We start from the raw sequence: 16,856 nt of genomic DNA on the forward strand, positions 1-16,856 counted from the left end.
ACATAGGCTGATAATTGGTGAGTGCTGTATTACATGGAGGGGTGGAACATAGGCTGATAATTGGTGAGTGCTGTATTACACGGAGGTCTTTGTACCTCTTGTGCAGGACACGGTGATCTCTCTTTCCCTGAGAGAGTTCTCTGTAGAGTACAGCTTTCGGTAACCTGGAGTTGTCCATGTGAGACGTGTCCTGGCCAGCAGAGCTGCCTGAGCAGCAAAGTGGCTTCAATGCTTGGACGTTGAGCTTCTCCGGGACCTCACTGTTGGAGACACGATCCGGTCAGCTGATACCCACGATGGAGCAGAGGCAGCACTGATGGAAGTACTTGAGCAACTGGATTTGCTTGCGGTACAAGGCCCAGGCTTCGGAGCCGTATAGCAGTGTTGTGATGACGGCAGCCCTGTACACCTGGATTTTTGTGGACAGACTCAGCTGGTGTTCTTCCACACGTTTCTGGAGGCATCTGAAGGCACTGCTACCTCTGGCAAGTCGATCGTCAACGTCCCTTACTACCGTAGCGTCATTGGATCTGACACTGCTCAGGTAGGTGAACGTGGTGAGACGGTGGTCAACAATGATGATCCGAGATGGGTTGTAAACCCCACCAGGGGGCTTCTGATGGAGGATCATTGTTTTCTTCAGACTGACCATTAACCCCAAAGCCCTCGCAGCCTTGGTGAACTGAGTGACTGCAGCCTGTAGCATGTCCTCTGTGTGCGTGAGACGAGCACAGTTGTCCATAAATTGTAACTCGAGAATGAGCTCTGACATGGATTTTGTTCGGGCAAGAAGGCGGCCACCCTCAAACAGTTCGATAAGTCAATGTGTTGATGACACGTCACATGATGCTGAAGAGGTTTTGTGTGACAAAGTGAAAAACAACAGCTTCTCTATCCCGGGTGATGAGTCAACAGATTTGACCAATAACTGTCATGTTGTAGCACTTGTAAAATTTGCAAATGATGGTGAAATTCAAGAAAACTTTTTCTGTTGTAAAGAGCTGTCCAAAACAAGCAAAGGCCAAGATATATTTAATGTTTTGTCTTCATATCTGGGAACAAAATGTCTGTCTTGGAGGAACCATGTTGGCATCTGTACTGATGCTGCCCCTCGATGGCTCCATGAGAGGTTTCATTTCTCTTGTAAAAAAGAAAATCCTGATGGTGTCACAACACACTGCTTTCTTCACAGAGAGGTGCTGATGTCAAAAACTCTTGGAGATGAAATGAAAAAGTTCTGGATGATGCTTCAGAAATGGTTGACTTTATTAAACAAAGACCAATTTACTTGACAATGTTTAAAAAAGTGTGAAAACCTGGACAAAGCACACTAATCTCCTCCACATACAGAAATCTGGGGGCTGAGCAGAGGAAGAGTTCTCAACACGATGTCTGAGCTGAAAGGGGAATTGCAGGAGTACTTGCAGGAAAATAGTAGGCCAGGTTTTACTGAGTGCTTTGATAATGAAGAATGTCTGCAGAAACTAGCCTACTTAGCAGACACTTTTCATCATATGAACCAGTGAACAAGTCTCTGCAGGGTGCTGGAGAAAATGTTTTGACTTCAACTGACAAAACTCTTGGATTTAAAAGGAACTGAATCTTTGGGAAAATCATGTTGCAAAAGGAAATCCTGAAATGTTTCCAATGCTGCTTGGGCTTGAGAGTGAGCAAGGATCAGAAAGTCTCGAGTCTTATTGAAAACCCCCTGGAATAACTGCAGAACAAAATTGAACAGCGTTTTTCCTCCCTTTCAACACAAGTGTATGACTGGGTGAGGGACCCTTTCTCTGAATCTTCTGCTCAGCCTGAGAACTTGACTTTGAGAGAAGAGGAGGAACTTTGTGAGATGCCGTCTGATCGTGCACTCAAGATGGGATTTACTGACCTGCCCCTAGACAAGTTCTGGATTTCTGTGGAAGAAGAGTATCCTGCCATTCATTGGAAAGCAATGAACATTTTGCTGCAGTTTTCAACTTCTTACATGTGTCAGCAAGCTTTCTCTTGTTTAACAAGCAACACAAGCAAGAATAGAGATTGTTTCATTTCTGCTCAAGGTGAAATCTGTGTGCGCTTATCTCAAATTTTTTTTGTGCAGCAAAAAACAAGCACAGGTTTCACATGCCAGGCCTATATTTGAGCCTGATCATGTCACTTAGTAAGAAAATGTTTCTTCAAAGTCTTGTATAAAATTGTGTCTTAGGCTATATTTTTATTCATATTGCATTGGCTTACAGCTTTTAGTAACTTTACTATTCAATGTAGTCAATAAATTTTCATGTTGTAAGTAGCATTAATTAAAATCAATTTACAACCTTTATTTCAATTAAATTTACTGAGCATTAAGTCAGTTTTCTAACTTAAGTCAGTTATTTAACAGAAATTTGTTATGTTTGCATTATAAATTTTAAAATTCATAAGAAAGGGAAAGGAAGAGATTAATTTGAAGAATGGTAAGCTAAGACTTCCGGTGAGGCACGAGGCAAGATGGCAGCACAGCACTGAGCACTGACATATAACTCTCCTTTTTCACATTCTTTAGGGCTCATAGACGGTCCTATTACAAGGTTGAGTTGGAGAAAGATCTAACTAAAGACATGACCTCAAAAAAAGGTCCAAATTCAAAAAAAGAAACGAGATTCCAGCAGACGACACCAAGCTAGTGATTCATCCGAGGAAACAGCTATGCCAATTAAGCAAACAATGGCAACGGAGATGGAATTGCTGCAAGAAACGGTAGCCCACCTGCTAAAGGAGTTGATGGAAAAGGCTCTCGACCCCATACAGAAGCATATGGCAGAGAATGGCAACATTCTCCGGTCGTTAAAGGAGCAAGCAGACATTCATGCTAAAAAATTAGCACGGTCTTCAACAAAACAGACGACATTCAGGTTAGCTTACACAAAAATGAGAAAGTTACTAACTCCTGTCTCGCGGAGGTGACTAAGGTGCGAAAGAAGCTAAACGACTTGGTGGAAGAAGACCCTGGGCAAAGTCCACACGCCCCTCAGGAGGAGATGGGACTGCATTAAGAGCTCGGACTAGCCTGTATGCACAATCTAACAGGCATGGGCAAGTTAACATCCTAGGTGTGAAGTTATTCTTTTATTGGAAAGTCATTCGATGCACTTTTGTATTTCATTAATTAGGGGCCAGTTTGTTTCTGAGTATTGCAGGTAAGAGTTTTAATGTAATGACTCAGGTAACTTGTTAGTACAAGGATAACATGGTAAGGTGATGTAAGTCTGCCTAGAATGTACGTTTTATTTTTTACTTTCTAAGGTGATATTTAACACACCCAAATGTCATACCTCATCAAGAATGAAGCTGAAAACAGCAGTGTGTTCTGAATAACTTCAGTTGTACAAGTTCATTTCAGGTTATGTCTCCAGTAGAGTTGTTTATGTTCCTGGACATCACTGGCATCATCGCTAAGTGACGGTCTCCCACAAGAGAGCCGTTGGGGTTTTGACTATGTGTTGTACTATATTTGAGACGGGAATGGTTTTAATTATATAGGTTAACGGATTTGACCAGGTATTTTTTTCTTGTTTCTTTTATATGATTGTCTATGAGAACCGCTTTGCCTTTCTAATGTGTTGGTGCTCGAGAGGGGCGGTTAATGTTCAGTGTCTGACATTGCTAAGTGACACTCACAGATGTTACAAAGTAAAGGGTTGCATGGGAGGGGGAAGGGGGGTGGGAAGGGGTAACTCAAGGGCTCCACCACCAACTCACAACAACAGATCCAGGGGAAGATGAGCAACACAGATAAATTAGAAAATCTTACTATTGTGTCATTTAATGTTAGGGGATGAAACTCTCCCTACAAGCCTTCAAAGGTTTTAGATTTCTTACGCAGAAAGAAAATAGATATCGCGATGTTACAGGAAATACATCTTAAACCTAATGACATTCTCAGGGTTCAAAACCGCTCTTATAAACCCGTTGTGGCATCAGCTGATGGTACTCGTATGAAGAGAGTTATGATGTTAATGAGACGTAGTGTTAATGTATCAATTGAAAGGACTGGCGCCGACAATGAAGGACGTCTAGCTTTTTGCTGTACATCCATTCAGGGTAAAAAAGTTGCATTCATTAGCCTATATGCCCCAACTATATTCGAGGCTGAATTTTTCCCCACAATTACCTCACAATTACTGAAGTTAAGTGACTACCAACTATATGCTGGTTCGGACATGAATGCTTTGGTCAACAATAACTTCGATAAATCTTCAACTATATCAAGCTCTCAAGAATCTGCTTCCAAAGCACTTAACCTTTTTCTAATGGATTTAAATCTAACTGATGTGTGGAGGGTGCATAATCCATCTGCTAAAGACTGTACCTTCTTCTCCACAAGACATAAAACTTTCTCTCGGATAAATTACGTTCTTATATCCTCCGGTTTGCTGCCTTTGGTACACTCAATAGAATTTTTGTCCAGACATCTATCTGATCACAACCCAGTCATATCTACTTTAATTATGGCAGAATTAAAAATAAGGTTACTAGGTAGAGGTTTAACGCCAAACTTCTAAAATACGACAAATTTCTAACACAACTGAGAACAAAATTGACGGAATATATAAATTTAAATAAAAAGTGTCTCAGATATGACAGTGATTTGGGCCTCCATCGAGGGTTCCTTACGAAATAACGCAATATGGTTCAGTTCGCACCTAAATAAAAGCCAGCTTCAAAAGATTTCCACCCCAGAAGAACAATATAAGGTTTTGGAGAATGATCTCAAAAGGAGATACACCATAATGAAAGAAAACCAGCTCAAAATAAAACAAGCAGAATTAAATGATTTATTAAGAAGCAGGGCAGAATATATGACCCATATAACCAAACATAAGTATTATGCAGAAGGCAGCAGACTGAGCCATCTTTTGGCACTAACGCTCAAACAACAGGAAGCTAAAAGGTCTATACCAGCAATTAGATGTGCTAAACGTGGAGTAGTATCTTCAACAGAGGAAGTAGACAAGACATTCGAGAATTACTTTAAAGAACTGTATACAAGTGGCTCAGTTCCTTCTGAGAATGACTTCACAGAATTTTTTAGTGGATTAGACCCCCCCTACATTGTCATTAGAGGACACCAAAACTCTAGACTCTCCTATTACACTGGATGAGCTACTTAAAGCAGTCAAAGCTACAAATCAAGGCCGTACGCCAGGTAAAGTCGGCATACCTGTGGAACTCTACCGAGCACTTTGGGATATTCTTGGACCAGTATGGTTAGAAACATTAAATTATGCTATTGGAAATGGCGCTTTCCATAGAGATCTAAACACAGCCCTGATCACAGTTATACCTAAGCCCGGTAAGGACCCCTTGGAGTGTGCCAATCACCGTCCAATCTCCTTGATAAATGCCGACCTCAAGATATTTTCCAAAGTCTTAGCCAGTAGACTTGAGACAGTAGTTGGGAAAATAATTAGCCCAGATCAAACGGGCTTTATCGGGGATATTTGATAATATTCGCCGGCTCTTACACATACTGAGTGCAACACATAAAATCCCGCCTGCCTGGGGCCTGCGATTTCTTGTTGCTGAAAAAGCTTTCCATCGCCTTGAATGGCCATATCTTTGGAAAGTTTGAAAAGAATTTAAGTTCGGCAATAAATTTATCGATATTATTCTAACACTGTATGCTAATCCTTCAGCCTGGGTGTGTGTGGGAGGAAGTTTCTCAGAGTTATTTGACATAGGATGAGGCACACGACAAGGGCACCCTCTGTCTCCTTTAATTTTTACTAAATCTATTGAATTGCTTGCACATTTAATTAGAAACTCTCCTGAGATCTCACCTATTACAATAGGTACAACATCACATTCGATATCACTTTACGCAGATAACACACTGGTTTATATGGCAAATGTTCAACAAACTCTCCCCTATGTTTGAAAAACACTGGAGCAATTTGGATTTCTTTCAGGATACAAAGTTAATTTGTCAAAATCAGCACTGATGTTGATTAATACAGATAAAAGTAAGATGTCTCTCCCTCCCCAGATTAAGGTTACAAATGAGGTCCCCTACTTGGGTATTAAAGTTAATACTTCCCTATCGTCTGTGGCTAAAACAAATTACTCTTTAATTTTGAAAAAAATAGAAGAAGATATTAATAGATGGAGACACCTGCCAGCATCAGTCCCAGCCCGTATATCGGTCATTAAAATGAACATCCTACCCCGCATTAATTTTATCAGCTCAATGATCCCACTTGCACCTCCAGCAGGATATTGGCAAAAACTGGACTATTTACTACGATGCTATGTTTGGAACGGTAAATGACCCAATATAAAGTGGTCAGCTCTACAATTCAGAAAGCTGGATGGGGGATTGGCATGTCCAAATTTTAAACTGTATCACTGGGCATTTGTACTAAAAAGTCTTAGCTATTGGATGGAGGAGGATAAAGTTTCGTCATGGAAAAATATAGAGCAAGAGCTAATAGCACCAATAAGATTGAAGGACTTTCTCCTTATAGGTATGTCTACCAAAAAATGTGATTTGTATTATGGTCCAATTTTAACCCATATGCTACAAGTGTTTAGAGCAGCAGAAAAATTACTAAAATTTAAAAGCGTATGGTGCAAATCATCTCCATTATGGAACAATAATCATTTTCTATCTGAGGGGAACCATTCACTAACAGAACTTGGGAGGATAAAGGTATTACTACTATTCAAGATATTAATGGGGCAAGTACTATCCATAGCTTCCAAGAACTGGTATCTCGATATAACATTGATAAACACTCTCTTTTCTTCTACTTCAGAGTAAGATCAGCTTGTAAAGCCTACGGGGTTCCCTGGGGTCAGATTTAAAGGAACAACATTGTTGGATACAGAGTGCTCCAAGACAGAATTATACTCCCAGAATTATATGCCCACATCAGAAATGAAAGCCTGGGATAGGGACATATTTGAATTGGGACAAGACTTAGACTGGGATGCGATTTGGGATAATGCTGCCAGTGCTTCGAAAAACCCAAATCATCGGCATATCCACTTGAAATTTTGTCATAGAGCATATCTATAACCGAGAATTAGACATCAAATGGGACTGGTTCCTGACCCATGTTGCTCATTTTGCCCTCCACGGAACCGCTAGCTCTTTTGTACATGTTGTATGGGAATATCCAGGGGCTTTTGGTTTGTGGGGGAAGGTTATCAGTACTCTTACAGAACTAACGGGGGTATAATTACCAATGGACCCCGCTGTACATCTTCTAAATGATGACTCCCATCTTTCACTTACGGAAAAAGACACGCAAAATCTGGCTGGCAGGCCTGACTGCAGCTAAGAAGATGGTAGTCCAGCGTTGGAAACCTCCCCATGATATTTCATATACTCACTGGCTTCAGAGCTTTTTGGACATTTTGTATCTGGAATTATCATCAGCAAGAGTAAATGATGCACGACCAAACACAATCTTAATGTGGACAGATTTGATATCTAACTTAAAAGATCTTCTGTTAAAATAGGAATGCTCTGTCTGTGTATGCACTGCTATTCAGTTGGTTGGTGGAGGGGAGGGGGGGAGAGAGAGGGGTGGGGGGGTGGGAATGAAGGTTGGGGGTGGCTGGGTTATACAGTCAAAATGTAATCGGCAACTGTTTGTATTGAATGTAATTTGTTGGTGTTGCAATAAATATTAGTGATAAAAAAAGAATGGTAAGCTAAGCTTAACTGCCTGTTTTTTTCAAGAACATTTGGCGAAGAATTCATTCTCTACTCAAAAGAGCATTGGCAATTACTTTTGGATTATTATATCTAGAACTTACTGATCACACTAATGTACCGTGAGCTGTAGATATAATAATTTTTATCAGGAGATCCCTGAGACCTAAAAATTAATTCAGGGATTCCTTCAGAGCAACAAGTTTGAGAAAGGCTCTTCTAGCCTGTATGTGTTTGGAAGTTAAGCACTTGTGTGCCAAAGTGAATATAGATCTGAGTTAAGATAAGATGTATTTATTAATATTTTTGATGTTGTGTACAAGGTACAGGTTGGTGGGATTCTAATACTGTTTGTATTGTTTTTTTAGAATTGCCACTACCGTATTGGTTTTGTATATTTTGTTTTATTTATTTTCATACTGCATTTGTAACTAGTTGACACACAAGTGTGTGGACCGAAGTTAAGCTTTTGGTAGTTCCTTTCTGCATTAAAATATCTCAAACAGATGAAGGAATTAAAGACTTGAAAAAGTATCTGTTGTTCTGAGTGTGTATTCTTCCCAGGCTGCAAAATTTGGTAGCAGCAGTGGGGTAATTCCAAGCCAGTTTAGAGGGTTTTTGATGTTTGTATGCAGTACAATATACAATACATAATAGGGTAGTGGTGAAGGACAGGACAGTCGTTCCCATGAGACGGTGTCACGTGGAGACCATGGTAGAGTCTTGATGCCGGGTTGGGACATCAGGGACTGAAGCCAGGATGTAGAACTGTGACGGTGATCCAGAGCAACTGCGGCCGTGAAGTCATCGTGTTTTCTGCAGGAGATGTCAGCAACCCCTTTTCCAGGCTTGTCACAGAGACTTTTTAAGGACTTGAGTTTTCATAATGTTACATTCAGAGGATGAGCAAACTGAACCTGATTTCAATGAACAAATTAGAGAGATGCCTGGTCAACACGAGGAAACAATGGCAACTGTTGATAAATTAAGCAGAATTTCCTATGTATACATTCCAAGGGAAAGACACATCGCTCCATTTACAGGGGATGCTGAGAAAGATGGGAGGTCTGATCTAATTGTGGCTTTCTAGAATTCAGGGATCCTGTTAAAACTGAACAACCCGTCCCATGCATTGTAGGCATGAACATTATAAGCCAATGTAGACAACTTGTCTACGCAGGATTTGACACGACTCTAGAAGGAAAGTTGGATTCTGACTGGAGAGATGATTTCCAGAAAGTGCAGATGTGAACTACTGAAAAGAAAGCCGTCGTCCGAGTATCAGGAAAAGATACTGAGCACATACCTGCTGAATCTGTAGTTACCATTGTGGCTAGGAAGGCCACTGGAGATGCTGGGTGTGACCATATGATGTTACCTGAGCTACTTCACACCCCTCTACTGGGTGGTCTTGTAGTTATTCCCATGCTCGTTGACTCTCGTAGTCGTACTGTACCAGTACAGGTTTTAAACCTCTCTCAAGAGGATGTATGGCTCTCACAAAGACCTGGCTGGGTATACTGTCAAAGTTAGAATGTGTAGATAGTGATCAGCAATGTGCTGTAAGATTTCAGCGGATCTCAGCTGGCATTGAACAAGTGACTGTTGGTGTAAAGGAGGAGGGTAGTAACCACAAGTTAAAGTCAATTCTAGACAAGCTCGACATTGGGGTAGTGAAGAACAACAAGCTCAGCTCAGAGTTTTACTGGCTAAGTACCTGGATATCTTTGCAGATGAAGATGAAGACCTTGGGTACACTGACAAGGTCAAGCATGAAATTCAGTTAATTCTTGACGAGCCCATCTCACAGCCACACTGTCATGTTCCGCCCAATCAGTACAGTGAAGTGAAAGAGCAAAGCTCAAAGTTGTTGAAGAAGGGTGTGATTCAGGAGAGCAATAGTGTGTATGCCTCACCTGTAGTGTTGGTACAGAAGGCTGATGGTAGCATAAGACTGTGTGTAGATTATCGGAGACTGAATCTCAAGACCAAATAGGACACGTTCCCGGGTCCCCCGTATTGATGAGAATCTTGATGCTCTGTGGAGAGCGCAATCTTTCTCAACAATAGACCTCACGAGTGGTTACCACCAAGTAGTGTTAGAGGAGCGTGATAGGCATCAGACTGCTTTTCGTCCCCGTTTGCTCTATATATCTTCACATGCCATTTGGGTCTGCAATGGGCCGGTGACTTTTCAAAGACTCGTGCAGGCAACCATGAATCACTGAGTCTTCCAAATTATGCTTGTGTACCTGGATGATATTCTGATGCATTCACAGACTTTCCAGGGACACTTGGAGAGGCTTGACACTGTGCTTCAGCACCTCAAGGAAACTGGTCTGAAGGTGAAATTCGAAAAATGTCATTTTCTGCAGTGAGAGGTTAAGATCTTAGGACATGAGACATCAACCAAAGGGATAGACACAGATCCCGAGAAGGTCTCGGCTGTTCCACAATGGCCAGTACCATCTGCAATCAAAGACTGAAGATCATTTATCAGCGTTTGCAGTTCTTATCGACGGCTCATTCAGGGATTCTCAAAGATTGCAGGTCCGCTGCATGATGTAGTGAATTTGTGTTTTAATGCAGGGAGTCCGAGTAAAACAAACCAGCTGTTAAAACAGTCTTGGACAGAAGAATGTCAAACTGCCTTTGACTTGCTCAAAGAGAAACTAGCCATTTCACCCATCCTCAGCTCTGCCGATTTCACACACCCGTTCATAGTGGAGACTGATGGCAGCATACGACTGTGTAGATTATCGGAGACTGAATCTTAAGACTGATAATGATGCATTCCCACTCCCGTGTACTGATGAGAGTTCCCGCTCCCACGTATTGATCAGGGAGTGTAAGGAGTTACTGTGTTGTGTAGTTGAGGATGAGAAGCATGGGGAGTGTTATCAGTTTCTGCTACCTACCAGCCTGAGGAGTAAAGTGTTTGGGTATGTACATGACTCTATGGGGCATCAAGGCATAGAGCCTACTCCACACTTGTTGAGAAGCAGATGTTTTTGGGTGGACATGCACGAGGATGTGGCATGGTGGATCAAAAATTGTCCACATTGTGTGTTAACTAAGATGCCTCACCTTAAGATCTGTTTCCCCATGAAATCACTTATTGCTTCTCGGCCGCTCAGAGTTGTTGTTGTAGATTTCACTGTGTTTGAACCGACAGCTGATGGGCTCGAGAATGTCTGAGTAGTCCCAGACCTTTTTACAAAATACACCCAAGCATTCCCAACTCAGGATCAAAAGGCGGATACCACAGCAAAGGTGCTCTTGAGCGAATGGTTTATGAAGTACGGTGTTCCTGAGAGGTTGCATTCTGACCACTGTGGAACCTTTGGAGGGAAAGCCTATCAGGAGGGTGAACAGGGTGGACATCAGGCCCTGTGAGAACCTTCCCACCCCAGCTCCTCAAAGGAGACTATAAACTCATGTTCCCGGGACATGAATCAGATTCTGATGATTTAGAGAATGATGTGATATTGGTAGAAGATGTGTCAGAACAGGGTGTACAGAATCTTGACTCCAGCCTTGACAGCATATCTTCTGGAACTGTAAAAATGTCTGGAACTGAGACTGTAGCGCCTGTGACTGATGATACAGGGTCAGATGTTGGTGGCCCTCCTGTTGTCGTATCCCACAGGAGTGAAAGAGTAAATGCTGGACAGCACTCTAACCAACATCACGAACCAAGGTCAGTCCGAGATGTGGCCTCCATAAGTCCTGCAGCAGTGTCACAGATACTGGCCGGTCGAGGTTCAGTTCCATTCAGAGAAGCAGTAAAAGAGGTTAAAAATACCTTTGCAGTGAGTGAGTAATCGAGGATGCTTACCTGTTTGCAGGGAAGAATATAACCAGGTGACTGTTAAGTATTATTTTTTATTGTTAAAAGTGTATTTGTGCATTCACCCTGGTAACACTAAAATAGCTGCCTGTGTCTTTAAGAGAAAACAGTGACGTCATTATGCACGTGTGGAGTGGAAAGAAGAGTTACAATGTTCTGCAAAGACAAACATCGAATGCTGGGAGCTGTTTTTCCCAGATTTTCGCGAGTAAGGTATCGGCACAGGATGGCGTGGTTATGCGAAGTACCACGAGTGAGGAGAATTCGTTTCAGGGTCCAGCCTGTATGTGTTTGGAAGTTAAGCAGGTGTGTGCCAAAGTGAATATAGATCTGAGTTAAGATAAGATGTATTTATTAATATTTTTGATGTTGTGTACAAGGTACAGGTTGGTGGGATTCTAATACTGTTTGTATTGTTTTTTTAGAATTGCCACTACCGTATTGGTTTTGTATATTTTGTTTTATTTATTTTCATACTGCATTTGTAACTAGTTGACACACAAGTGTGTGGACCGAAGTTAAGCTTTTGGTAGTTCCTTTCTGCATTAAAATATCTCAAACAGATGAAGGAATTAAAGACTTGAAAAAGTATCTGTTGTTCTGAGTGTGTATTCTTCCCAGGCTGCAAAATTTGGTAGCAGCAGTGGGGTAATTCCAAGCCAGTTTAGAGGGTTTTTGATGTTTGTATGCAGTACAATATACAATACATAATAGGGTAGTGGTGAAGGACAGGACAGTCGTTCCCATGAGACGGTGTCACGTGGAGACCATGGTAGAGTCTTGATGCCGGGTTGGGACATCAGGGACTGAAGCCAGGATGTAGAACTGTGACGGTGATCCAGAGCAACTGCGGCCGTGAAGTCATCGTGTTTTCTGCAGGAGATGTCAGCAACCCCTTTTCCAGGCTTGTCACAGAGACTTTTTAAGGACTTGAGTTTTCATAATGTTACATTCAGAGGATGAGCAAACTGAACCTGATTTCAATGAACAAATTAGAGAGATGCCTGGTCAACACGAGGAAACCATGGCAACTGTTGATAAATTAAGCAGAATTTCCTATGTATACATTCCAAGGGAAAGACACATCGCTCCATTTACAGGGGATGCTGAGAAAGATGGGAGGTCTGATCTAATTGTGGCTTTCTAGAATTCAGGGATCCTGTTAAAACTGAACAACCCGTCCCATGCATTGTAGGCATGAACATTATAAGCCAATGTAGACAACTTGTCTACGCAGGATTTGACACGACTCTAGAAGGAAAGTTGGATTCTGACTGGAGAGATGATTTCCAGAAAGTGCAGATGTGAACTACTGAAAAGAAAGCCGTCGTCCGAGTATCAGGAAAAGATACTGAGCACATACCTGCTGAATCTGTAGTTACCATTGTGGCTAGGAAGGCCACTGGAGATGCTGGGTGTGACCATATGATGTTACCTGAGCTACTTCACACCCCTCTACTGGGTGGTCTTGTAGTTATTCCCATGCTCGTTGACTCTCGTAGTCGTACTGTACCAGTACAGGTTTTAAACCTCTCTCAAGAGGATGTATGGCTCTCACAAAGACCTGGCTGGGTATACTGTCAAAGTTAGAATGTGTAGATAGTGATCAGCAATGTGCTGTAAGATTTCAGCGGATCTCAGCTGGCATTGAACAAGTGACTGTTGGTGTAAAGGAGGAGGGTAGTAACCACAAGTTAAAGTCAATTCTAGACAAGCTCGACATTGGGGTAGTGAAGAACAACAAGCTCAGCTCAGAGTTTTACTGGCTAAGTACCTGGATATCTTTGCAGATGAAGATGAAGACCTTGGGTACACTGACAAGGTCAAGCATGAAATTCAGTTAATTCTTGACGAGCCCATCTCACAGCCACACTGTCATGTTCCGCCCAATCAGTACAGTGAAGTGAAAGAGCAAAGCTCAAAGTTGTTGAAGAAGGGTGTGATTCAGGAGAGCAATAGTGTGTATGCCTCACCTGTAGTGTTGGTACAGAAGGCTGATGGTAGCATAAGACTGTGTGTAGATTATCGGAGACTGAATCTCAAGACCAAATAGGACACGTTCCCGGGTCCCCCGTATTGATGAGAATCTTGATGCTCTGTGGAGAGCGCAATCTTTCTCAACAATAGACCTCACGAGTGGTTACCACCAAGTAGTGTTAGAGGAGCGTGATAGGCATCAGACTGCTTTTCGTCCCCGTTTGCTCTATATATCTTCACATGCCATTTGGGTCTGCAATGGGCCGGTGACTTTTCAAAGACTCGTGCAGGCAACCATGAATCACTGAGTCTTCCAAATTATGCTTGTGTACCTGGATGATATTCTGATGCATTCACAGACTTTCCAGGGACACTTGGAGAGGCTTGACACTGTGCTTCAGCACCTCAAGGAAACTGGTCTGAAGGTGAAATTCGAAAAATGTCATTTTCTGCAGTGAGAGGTTAAGATCTTAGGACATGAGACATCAACCAAAGGGATAGACACAGATCCCGAGAAGGTCTCGGCTGTTCCACAATGGCCAGTACCATCTGCAATCAAAGACTGAAGATCATTTATCAGCGTTTGCAGTTCTTATCGACGGCTCATTCAGGGATTCTCAAAGATTGCAGGTCCGCTGCATGATGTAGTGAATTTGTGTTTTAATGCAGGGAGTCCGAGTAAAACAAACCAGCTGTTAAAACAGTCTTGGACAGAAGAATGTCAAACTGCCTTTGACTTGCTCAAAGAGAAACTAGCCATTTCACCCATCCTCAGCTCTGCCGATTTCACACACCCGTTCATAGTGGAGACTGATGGCAGCATACGACTGTGTAGATTATCGGAGACTGAATCTTAAGACTGATAATGATGCATTCCCACTCCCGTGTACTGATGAGAGTTCCCGCTCCCACGTATTGATCAGGGAGTGTAAGGAGTTACTGTGTTGTGTAGTTGAGGATGAGAAGCATGGGGAGTGTTATCAGTTTCTGCTACCTACCAGCCTGAGGAGTAAAGTGTTTGGGTATGTACATGACTCTATGGGGCATCAAGGCATAGAGCCTACTCCACACTTGTTGAGAAGCAGATGTTTTTGGGTGGACATGCACGAGGATGTGGCATGGTGGATCAAAAATTGTCCACATTGTGTGTTAACTAAGATGCCTCACCTTAAGATCTGTTTCCCCATGAAATCACTTATTGCTTCTCGGCCGCTCAGAGTTGTTGTTGTAGATTTCACTGTGTTTGAACCGACAGCTGATGGGCTCGAGAATGTCTGAGTAGTCCCAGACCTTTTTACAAAATACACCCAAGCATTCCCAACTCAGGATCAAAAGGCGGATACCACAGCAAAGGTGCTCTTGAGCGAATGGTTTATGAAGTACGGTGTTCCTGAGAGGTTGCATTCTGACCACTGTGGAACCTTTGGAGGGAAAGCCTATCAGGAGGGTGAACAGGGTGGACATCAGGCCCTGTGAGAACCTTCCCACCCCAGCTCCTCAAAGGAGACTATAAACTCATGTTCCCGGGACATGAATCAGATTCTGATGATTTAGAGAATGATGTGATATTGGTAGAAGATGTGTCAGAACAGGGTGTACAGAATCTTGACTCCAGCCTTGACAGCATATCTTCTGGAACTGTAAAAATGTCTGGAACTGAGACTGTAGCGCCTGTGACTGATGATACAGGGTCAGATGTTGGTGGCCCTCCTGTTGTCGTATCCCACAGGAGTGAAAGAGTAAATGCTGGACAGCACTCTAACCAACATCACGAACCAAGGTCAGTCCGAGATGTGGCCTCCATAAGTCCTGCAGCAGTGTCACAGATACTGGCCGGTCGAGGTTCAGTTCCATTCAGAGAAGCAGTAAAAGAGGTTAAAAATACCTTTGCAGTGAGTGAGTAATCGAGGATGCTTACCTGTTTGCAGGGAAGAATATAACCAGGTGACTGTTAAGTATTATTTTTTATTGTTAAAAGTGTATTTGTGCATTCACCCTGGTAACACTAAAATAGCTGCCTGTGTCTTTAAGAGAAAACAGTGACGTCATTATGCACGTGTGGAGTGGAAAGAAGAGTTACAATGTTCTGCAAAGACAAACATCGAATGCTGGGAGCTGTTTTTCCCAGATTTTCGCGAGTAAGGTATCGGCACAGGATGGCGTGGTTATGCGAAGTACCACGAGTGAGGAGAATTCGTTTCAGGGTCCAGCCTGTATGTGTTTGGAAGTTAAGCAGGTGTGTGCCAAAGTGAGTGTACGTCTCAGTGAAGGTGAGATGTACTTATTCATATTTTTGATGTTGTCTACAGTGTACAGGGTTGGTGGGCTGTAATGTTGTTTGTATTGTTTTTTTTTGAATTGCCACTACTGCATTGGTTTTGTATATTTTGTTTAATTTATTTTCATACTGCATATGTAACTAGTTGACACACAAGTGTGTGGACCGAAGTTAAGCTGAGATTGTAACAGCAGGACGTGTGCATTTCTTTAAATTCATTTTTTTATTATTTTGATGCCTCTTTCTGCATTATAATATCTGAAATAGATTAAGGAATTAAAGACCTGAAAAGGTATTCGTTGTCCTGACTGCGTATTTTTCCCAGGCTACAAAATAATTCATTCGTGTTCCTGTTGACCTATTTTCCACCTCGTTTGTTTTTGTCCGCCATGATGCACACCAACATCCCCTTAGGCCCCCTTACGATGGCCCATTCTGTATTTTGGAACGGAGGGAAAAGACTTTTATCATTGATAAGAGGGATAAACCTGAACATATTTCAGAAGATCACCTTAAACCAGCCCACCGAGATTTGGAGTATTCCACTGCCATGCCCCTGCCATCACCTCTGGACGAGCACAGGACCCGAGCCGGGCTGCTGATCCGAGCTTCAGACAGGCTCACAATGCTGGTTTTAGTTAATCCCAGAGGGGCCTGTGTAGGGTAACGTGATTGGCAGAAATGTACATAATTCAGAACCATCGACATTGAGTTGGGGTTTCACTTTAAGAGGCTGGTCTGACGAGATGACATAATTATGTAAAGAATTTTAGCACGTTTTTGTGTGTTGGTTTGGGAGTTCAATAAAATGTGTTATGGGTTTCATTAAACATAAAATGCCTCACTTCATTTTATTTGTGAAAACCTACATTAATCCCTCATCTGAGTGCTTGCTGTGGTGGAGCCTCCATCTGCACTCCCTCAAATGAGAGATGCAAGTGTGGGTGTGTCCTCAGTGAAAAATGGCTTTAAACGCCCATCGTCAGATCTGGCTGCACCCTATTCAGCATCATCAGGTCCTGCTCTCCTTCACCAATTGTTTATTCAAAGAC

The 16,856-nt window shown here is 42.3% G+C and overlaps 1 protein-coding gene across 1 annotated transcript in view; it reads right to left on the bottom strand.

Moving 5' to 3' along the window:
• Nucleotides 1–280: 280 nt before the first annotated feature.
• LOC140721489 (uncharacterized) overlaps nt 281–16,856 on the bottom strand; it is a 126,233-nt gene continuing 109,657 nt past the window's right edge. Inside the window, exon 13 of the mRNA XM_073036310.1 lies at nt 281–711. Within this exon, the coding sequence (XP_072892411.1) occupies nt 281–711 (431 nt within the window). The remainder of the gene's footprint in view (nt 712–16,856) is intronic.

This window comes from Hemitrygon akajei, chromosome 2, assembly GCF_048418815.1.
Source record: "Hemitrygon akajei chromosome 2, sHemAka1.3, whole genome shotgun sequence".
NCBI classification, from domain to species: domain Eukaryota; kingdom Metazoa; phylum Chordata; class Chondrichthyes; order Myliobatiformes; family Dasyatidae; genus Hemitrygon; species Hemitrygon akajei.